This window comes from Micropterus dolomieu, linkage group LG10, assembly GCF_021292245.1.
Source record: "Micropterus dolomieu isolate WLL.071019.BEF.003 ecotype Adirondacks linkage group LG10, ASM2129224v1, whole genome shotgun sequence".
Classification (NCBI taxonomy): domain Eukaryota; kingdom Metazoa; phylum Chordata; class Actinopteri; order Centrarchiformes; family Centrarchidae; genus Micropterus; species Micropterus dolomieu.
In genome coordinates, this window is record NC_060159.1 from 9,464,608 (window position 1) to 9,473,720 (window position 9,113).

The window sequence follows — 9,113 nt, forward strand, 5'->3', positions numbered from 1 at the left end:
GACAGACAGCGTGGGCAGACTTGAAGCTGAATGGCGGATGTGTGTGCACAGTTCTTTAGTTACTGATTGGGCGATAAAACCCATATTTTATGCCTAATGGTCCATTTGTTCTTTATATGCATCGTTGCTCCACTTAAAATGATATTCAGTTTTCAATACAGACCACGCCCCGTGATGACGCAAGACCAGTCTCAACACAATCTCAGATGATAAACTTTTAAAGCGTAGTTCACACTGCATGCTTTTAAGACCGATTCGGCGACCGTCGGGCTGTGATCAGGTGTAAATCAGCGATCGATCAGCGGTCGCCAGTCGTTATGTGTGAACTACTCAACCACCTATCAAGGTACCAACTGGTATCTCCTGTTGGCCCTCAAAACGGTTCCCCGACACATTTCAGACACATCACCGACGCCAGCCAGATACGCCTATCTGTAGCCTACACAGAGTTGTTAATAACCCCCTGTACAGTTAATGCAATCCAATCCAACAGCCCTGTAACATCTAATCATGTTTTTGTGACTTTTGATTTTGACATTCTATCAGAAATGTTGTGGCTGGAATTTATTCACTCCCAGTCAGGCGAAATAATTGTGCTATTACAAAGATGATGTGCCTAGTTGCCCCACATTTGAGGCTTCAGCAGTCTGAGTAAGTCAAATCAAGTCGGTATCTTCCAAATTTCTATCTCTTTGGCATAAAATGCCCTCTCATACTAGCATACGATAAACTTTGAAACATATTTTTCCACAAAACAAGAATTATAGTTTACCCCACATCACTAATGTAAGTGTAATATATAAAACTGCAGTAAGGCTCGATGTGGTCTTTAGGTTCGACCTTTTATATATACAGTCTATGGATTTGACTCAGTTTTTCCTCAAATGAAACCTTTGCATGTTTTAGCGCATTTCAGGGAAACAGTGCATTCCTGCTGACCCATTTCTAGCATACCACTGTGCTTTGAATGCACATTTTTCACTCTACTTTTCCTACATTGCAGGCAGGCAATGATTCAAACTTAAGTAATCCATCAGAGCTGACGTGTGCTTTAGCTGCTGTCACTTAGGCCAGGTTAACTGTGGAGCCAAAATAACGCAAGACTGTTGATATGGTCTACTGAGAGCAACGGAGTGCGTTTTGTCCACTGGAAATACACTTACTGTTGCTGTTGAGGACAGTAATTACTGGAGGGATTGGTTTAAAATGTGTATGCAGTGTTACCTGAAATAAATTGTAAATAATTGCATTGTTAAAGATAAATTCTGTGTAACACAACTGGGTAATTCTCTTCAGGGTGCAAGTGTTCTACTAAATAAACAATTTTTGATCTCTATTTGCACAAAAACAGCTAAATTCTGTGTCTCAAAAACATGAAACATCTTTGTTTTTCAGTGAAGAAAGTTTGCCATATTAAATTTTATTGATTTTAAAGGTCACATGATTTCTCACATTTTCAATCAAACTTAAGTAAAAGGACACCCAGTGTTTCAAAATCCTCCACAAAGTAAATGTTGTGGAATTAAAAAAGAAATACAATATTCACAGAAGTTATTTTCATAGATACAATTTATGGCTAATAGCTTTTGTCTTGATTGCTTGCGACACATCTGGTTTAAATTCATATTACTGAAGAACCCAGATCACTACTGTTACTATGCAGACTAAAGCAAAGGCATCAGACATCATGGGTGGTTTCTACCAAAAACATAAAGTGCAACTACAGATGATTTTCACTGAGTTAGTAATGGAAAACAAGATTTTCAAAAAAGGGAAGATCATGAGCTACGTCTCAGTAAAAATGGAAAAACATAAGTTAACATTTACATTTTAGTGAGTTAATGCAGCAATGTATAAGTCTGATCCAACTCAAGACACAGATATTTGACTTACACTGCAAGGCTTAACATATTGGATTTACACAATCTGTACAGTTTTATTTTAATTTGCATAAGATAGATTGGTAATGAATTACTTCAACAACAAACATAATTTGAATAAATCTCAATATCCTCTTTCTGACGAGAAGTAAACATGAATGTAGGTGACAGTTATAGAATAAATGTGTATATAATCTTTGAAAAGTAAAATACATTAATATCAAAAGTGAATGTGGGAGATACCATTCATACATTCAGCAGGTCAATTAATGCCTTTCTCTTATATTCTTTATACCAAAACTCTCTCTCTATAGTATAAAAAAAGGCCACTGAGTTTTGATGATCTGATCAACAGGAACAGAAAGGACCAGCATCAAGCTCTGAGACTAACTGAGGTCACATGACTGTGTGCATTGGCTTTTGTGGTGAAAGGAAGACACAAGGACTATTCAGATTCAAGTTCTGGTTCCAGTTCCTTTTCGATGTCTATCCAGGAGCGTTTCTTGGCGCTGGGGAAGTCCTTTCCTAAAGAACCTCGGGTTAAAGGCCGCGATGTTGTCATATGTTCATGCAAGATGGTTGCAGCTGAACTTTCCTTGGGTTTAGCATCAGGGCTTTTAAAATGGCGAGAGAGCCTCACAGGGCTGTCCTCGTTGGATTTAGATGGACTACTTCCTGCTAGCACAATTGCAGGACTCCACAGTTGTGCAGACTTCTTCTTCGGAGGCCTTCCTCTGCCTCGTTTGACTGGCACAGGGTTGTCAATAACCCTTTCTGGGGTGTCCTCAGCTTGTGTCTTGATCACCTCACTTTGTCTCTCTCCAACTAGAATAGATGTTTCACTTTCACTGGTGTCCTCTACCAAAGTACGTTTTTCATTTTCACTAACAGGAGTGATGGGGTTCTTTCGAGGCCTGCCTCTGCGGCGGCGGACTGCAGGAGCGCTAGGATCAGGCTCCAGCTTAACAGAGGCATCAATCTGACGCACATGGTTAAAAGCCATGCCGGCAGTTGCCAGTGTTTTGTTCAAACCCACCACTGTGCCCTCCTTCTGGCTGTTCTCCACAGCTTGCAGAGCCACAGAAGGCACAAAGATTGATTTGTTAAGGAGGGCAAGCTCAGCCAGGGGCGCTGTTCCACCTGAACGATTTGGTTCAGAGTTTGAGGATTGTACAGTTTTGTCCTCCAAAATACGTCTGCGTTCTGAGTCTGAATGGTGGTCAGACTCAGTAAAACCTTTCTCTTGGTTATTGAACGAGTCCACATCAGAAGGCTGCACATTAGCTGAGGAGCTACACTCAGCCTCCTCTTCGTTCTGCTTGGCTTTCATAAACATCAGTGTATAGAAGCCTTGACCAACTGCGAGAAAAGAAGAAAATATATATGTAAAAAAAATTATCATAAATGAAGATAATTTGAGGATAGAATTATGGCCAGAGCAGCATGTCTTAACTTACTTGGTTTCAGAGATGAGGGAAGAATTATTCTGCCGGTCTTGGAGCGAATCAGAGGAAGAGCAAAGGACTGTGGAGGGTGAGCAGATGAGTTACTGGAATTGGGTGTTGAGAATATAGCTGAGGCTCCATCCTGGGCTACGGTGCTGTGAATTGTAGCTGCCACTGAGGGTATTTGAGGATGACACTCCGTTTGGGAATTGGGCGTACTAAACTGGGCTGGGGCCCCAGGTATCTCCTGTTGGCCCTCAAACTTAGGCTGACGTTGACCGACTTGGACTGAGGCCACAGGTTCACCTGGCAGGTTCCCTGCCTGTGGTGAGGGTGCAGTGACATCAACCAGACCTTCAGAGGACACTGCTGGTGTGGGCATGGGTGACTTTAAACTGTTTTGGGCTGCAGTCGTGTGTGGGAGAGCCACAGATGGAGTCATGAAGAAGTCAGGCTGTAACAGGGCCCTGGGCTGGGGCTTGGACTGGGGTGTAATGGCTTGCAGCAAAGCAGCTCTGGACTGGAGTAACTGGGAAAAGAAAGGCCTCCACTTCATCGTCTTTTCTTTAATTTTCTGCCTCTCACAGATCTCCTTCAGTTTGTGTTTAATCAGCGTATCAGACTTCCCTAAAAAGGTTAAATAACATGACAAGTTTCAGTAGATATGGCAGCAATCAAATGATCTCACCAATATTTGGGTCATCCTAAGATGTTTTACAAGAGTACCTGTTCTGTGCTGGAAAACAAGCTTCAACTGATTCTCCACAACAGATTTCCATTTAAATAGTACATACATCAGCACAAAGTGAGACTAAGTACAATGCAGCAACTTTCAGCAACACAAATTGTACATACCAGACAAGAGGGAAAGCTCCTTTACATAGACAGACTGCATCCTTGTCAGCCTCCTCTTCTTCTCCTCCAGATGTCTGGAGGTCTCAACCAGATTTTGGATTTCTTTTAGGGCCTGCGAACACATGAAAAACAGAAAACACAGAGTGAAGATGGTGACGCGGAGCTGGAAATGCATTACCTTGTTAAACTTGAGCTTGAAGTATGAATACTGTAGTGGGGAAATGTGTTTATCTGCACAACAATTTGTATGGGAAGCCATATATTATATTAAATATATTTGGTAAATCACTCTGAAATAAGCCAACAAGCCAGTCTTAATGGGTGTAGGCTAGTGGTGCAACGGAAGTATGCTGGACTGAGCTGAGATTTAACCTCTTAATAAATAATAGTGAGTTAACTTCAGTTCAGACAAAGATGACAGTCGCTAAAAAGTCTATTGGAAAAGCTTGGTATCGTGTTTTTTATTATTTTATTCCTACAAAAAAATGAGGGTGCAAGTATTTATTGATGTTGCAGATATTTGATCACTTTTTCTGAAAAAGAATATATTTAAAGCTTCAAGGTACCTACCTACATTAAAGTATCTACCCTCTTTATTATAATGACTGCAGTGTCTGGTTCTAAAGCTGCATACAGCACTGAAGATATTTGCGGTTAGGGGTTTTAGGGATATACGGCTAAGACAAAAGAGATGTATATTGCTCTATATTTTTCAGGTAGTTTTCATGTAGTTTGTGGCCCATCATAATTAAATACAAAGAAATCCTGGCTGAGCAGGATGTGGAACTGACCAATGAGAGGAGGCGGAGCCTAGGGGCCCTGGGGTCACTCTGAAGGACAGTCTGGAGTTTGTCGAAGAGGGTCCGCTGCTCAGAGCGTCTTTGCCTTTCTAGCACCGTGTGGTTCTTTCGCCTCCTTTTATCCTTACACTCATCGTGTATATCCTCCATTTGATCCTGGAATGAGGAGAGCTGCTGATAAATAGAAGTAACACTGACACTGCTCTGTACTCACTACCAGATAGTATAAGATAAAAACAAATCACACTTTCCAAGTTTATTGAGAGTAGATGATGGTATGAGGTGAATATTGGCTTTGTCAAAATAATTACTTTGGAAAAATCAAATATCTCTAAACTGTATTTTGTTGCATGGCTGCTGCATGAGAAAAAGGCTGCTACAGCGGTGAAAGGCCGTACCTGGATTTCGAGTCCCCTTGTTGATCCAAAGCCTTCACTGGAATCTCTGAAGGTAGAGAAGAATTGAACAAAACTTTGAGGGCCAAAATTCAAATGCTTTTCATTCATCAGCAGAACGTGTGCACATGTCCACACAATGTATAGACTTTCATTTACAAACACACACATTCAAATGTATTACCGTGACTCCCGTAAAGCCTTGCTGGCAGCTTCTTTCATTTTGGCGATGGCCAGTCCTTGTCTTACTTCTTCTACGGTCTCAATGTCCACTACCTCATCCTGGAGTAAACAATATTCAAAACACAGGCTTAAGGCTGTAACAATAACTAATTACAACAAACACAGGATTAGGATTTTTTGGTTTATGCATTGTAATTCACATTTTACATTTAAAACCATATTTTAGTTAGAGAAAAATGTCCTCACACTTACATCTTCGTCACCCTCGCCACAGTCGTCTGAGTAGTCAGAGCTTAAGTCCTCTGAAGTGATATCCAGGTTTGATTCCACCCGCCTGCAGTTAGCTTCATCAATCTCATCAGATGGCATCTTCTCTTCACACACCAGCTCAGGGGAGGATCCAGGTTCCACTTGTCTGCTGCTTGACAGGTCCTTAGCTCCAGTTAACGTGTCCACACCAAGCCAGTTTGTATCTGAATTAGCTGTGAAGTGGCCAGAATTATACAAAGCGTCTTTTTGTACCAGGCCTTTATCCCTACCAGCCATATTTGTAGTGTTCACACTGTTGCGCACGGACTGTTGTGCAGCTCCAGGCTTAGGGAGTTGAATGAGGGTGAAGCCCCCAGGCAGGGTAACTCCTGGTAGGTTCTGGTCTCTGGTGCCCTGGTTAGCTGGAGGGCAGATCCTGAATGAATAGGTTCCACTCTGTCCTAAGAAGCTGGGGGTTTTGAGTGCTGGCGAGACGGTGAGAGAGACAGGTGAGGATGTGGAGCTGTTCTGGAAGGAGCTGACTGAGCTGCGCTGGCCTGAAACAAAAGTCTGGACAGGGTGGATAGAAGTGGAGTTCTGTGAATTCTGTGGCAAAGTGATGGGTCCTTTTCTCCAAGAGTCTGTCTGGAATAGCTGAACTGAAAAAACAAGATGAAGTGCAGAGTGGTGAGACAAATGGTAAATGGTCTGTACTTGTATAGTGCCTTTCCAGTCTTCTGACCACTTTTACACTGCTCATCAGAAACAGAAATTAACATTCACATAATTCGCAATTTGAAGAAGACACAGCAGCACTGCACAAAGACATTTCAACATACATGCTTGATTTAGATTTCTTCACACATAAAAATCATTTTAATCTTTAAAGCCATATGAAAAACATGGAGCTGTGCAACTGCTTTCTTCTCAGTGTTTATATCAGTACTGAAAAGAATGCCAGATTATGGCTTTCAAATTATAACACGGAACAAACACATAGGCACAAGTTTGTGTGCATCCACGTTATCTCCTCCCTACATTTACTAAGAGCCTTGCCAAAAATGGACAGTCTTAGTTTTATCTGTTGCAAACTAGACTTTTAAGCAGTACATTTAGGTGATGGAAGTTTTATATCCTTGGATGATTTCAATATTCTGAGTAGCTGCAGGTGTGTCAGTGTTGGAGTGTTCTTGAGTTGATTACTTCCCCCTCCTTCGGGGAGCAATCAGTTTAAAACTAAGTGCTTGTGCTGGGGGGTCCAGTAACAGAGACATGATTTTACCTGGTTGTTGTGTTGGTGTCTTCAGATCAGTGGTTTTCCTTGCAGTTATAATTGGAGGAGCTAGTGTGCCAGCAGCCTTCATGTGCAGAGCATCAGGAGTGTTGATTTTGTTTGTAGGGTCTGATTTCTGAGAGTTTCCTTGAGAAATGTCGGCGGGCGCATGCAGTCGGCTTGTGACGTATGCTGCAAGGCGGTTGGCTGGATGTAGAGATCCCATGTTCCCCAGCAACAGTCTGGCCTGATTGTAAGATTTGCCATTTACCTGTAAAGGATGATATATGCAGATATAACTTGCATCCATTAAAGTTTACATTTCTAAGCACATAGTTTTCCCCCCAAACAATTTTAATGACCTCAGCCAAGTGGTTCCACTCCAGGGAAAACCATTTTAGTGTAATAGATAACAGGCATTTCTCTGAGCCTGACCTGTATAAGTCCATATGCTCGGCAGTCAACAGGTTTGGTCCTGGCTTTCAGTCTGCCAGCAGGTAACACTCCACTCAAGAAGGGTGTGACTCCAAACTGCATCTCTGGCTCTTCAATTTTCCCATCTTCCTCTTCAGCTTCAATGTCCTCACCAAGGTTTTTATTGGCATGCCTTTCCTCACCGCTGTCATCAAACTCGTCTCCATCATTATCACTGGTTTTTGATGGTTTACTGATGTGTACCTAGAAGCAGGTGGAGCTTTTTAAAATTCAAGTTATGGCTTCATTTAAACACTCACAGAGCTTGTAATATAGAGGCCGATCTGTTTTGGATCTGCTGTTAACCTCATAAAATACAGGAGATTTGGGACATGAATCACTTATTACTGCCACATGGATGCATTACTCTCCAGAGACCTACCCTGTATGTGACCATGGCACCGCTGGGCTTCCGCATGAAAATCTTGGCGACCGGGCGGATGTGGTACGGTCCTACCCAGAAGCGCTGAGACAGCCTATTCTGATTCATGCGCTGACATAAAGCTTCAAGGACCATTTTGCTGTCCTTGTCCCACTGACATGCCGACTGGATCTCTATTTGCTTTCTCGCTTGTGTTTCATTGGATTTCGTTCCCTGAGAAGTATTTTCTGCTGGGGGACATAATGCATTATGGTTATGAATAGCTACAAATATTACAACACCATGCATGTCAGTCATGGTGAGTATGTCATTCAGCCAGGAGTACGAAAACAAAATACCTACAAAAAAAATATATATTTGAGGATTTAATTTTCAGTGGCTGGTGAAGCATGTACAGGACACAATACAAAGTTAACACAAAATTATGTATTAACTGAATCTGCTTTCGTTCCATACCTGCTTTTTTAACAGTCAGTAGAGTCCTGTTGTACTTTTTTGGCAGGTTATCAGTGGTTGTCTCCTGCAGTTTTGCTTTGGTGTTTGGTGTAGAGGTTTCAGGGATCTTGGGCTCTATGGTGAGTTCAGGAGGCGGCTTACTGTTGAACTCTCTTACACGTGCACATGTCATCATGCTCTCCAAGTATTTATACACCGGATCCTTATCCTCTTCTCGGATCTGCAATAATGATTTTATATTTAAGTTTTAAATAAATAAGAAGGGGCAAAAGGCAGACAAATGTAAATTTAAACAGATTTTTACACTTCCTAAACTTACAGCTCTCACATCTTATACTCATAGTGCTAAATAATTAGCAATATTTACAAGTGTAACACATAAATCAAACATTTTAGTAGCAAGGGGTGTAAAAGCCTCTTTTAAATCCAGTAAGAGAGAGACTTTATTTATTTTACCGGTTGAGTTGGACGAGGTACACTGCTGCGTTTCTGGAACTTTAAAGGGACCAAACACAGAGGAGCACTTTTGGGGGCGAAGAGTGGCTCTGGATCTACATCATGAATGTTGCGGTTCCACAGTTTATTAGCATGGGAGCCTGGGCGAGGCTGGACCACATGTTCCATATTAGTCATAGCTGGGGAGGGATAAAAGCATTTCATTAACACTTCTCAGTTACTGAGGGTTGTGACCAAGCTGAGCAGGAAACAACAAAAGCTACCC

General features: G+C 41.8%; 1 protein-coding gene across 4 annotated transcripts in view; it reads right to left on the reverse strand.

The window, feature by feature from the left end:
• Window positions 1-1,399: 1,399 nt before the first annotated feature.
• The window catches only part of magl (MAX dimerization protein MGA-like), a 20,958-nt gene continuing 13,244 nt past the window's right edge, over window positions 1,400-9,113 (reverse strand). For 2 of the 4 annotated variants that reach the window (XM_046061079.1, XM_046061080.1), the window contains exons 11-22: window positions 8,849-9,027; window positions 8,393-8,612; window positions 7,937-8,166; window positions 7,516-7,758; window positions 7,090-7,351; window positions 5,811-6,466; window positions 5,560-5,657; window positions 5,379-5,424; window positions 4,972-5,151; window positions 4,181-4,292; window positions 3,338-3,952; window positions 1,400-3,239 (exon numbers count right to left, since the gene is read on the reverse strand). In XM_046061079.1, the coding sequence (XP_045917035.1) occupies window positions 2,326-3,239; window positions 3,338-3,952; window positions 4,181-4,292; window positions 4,972-5,151; window positions 5,379-5,424; window positions 5,560-5,657; window positions 5,811-6,466; window positions 7,090-7,351; window positions 7,516-7,758; window positions 7,937-8,166; window positions 8,393-8,612; window positions 8,849-9,027 (3,755 nt within the window). In that variant the 3' untranslated portion in view covers window positions 1,400-2,325. The remainder of the gene's footprint in view (window positions 3,240-3,337; window positions 3,953-4,180; window positions 4,293-4,971; window positions 5,152-5,378; window positions 5,425-5,559; window positions 5,658-5,810; window positions 6,467-7,089; window positions 7,352-7,515; window positions 7,759-7,936; window positions 8,167-8,392; window positions 8,613-8,848; window positions 9,028-9,113) is intronic. The other 2 variants (XM_046061081.1, XM_046061082.1) reach the window with 2 other exon arrangements.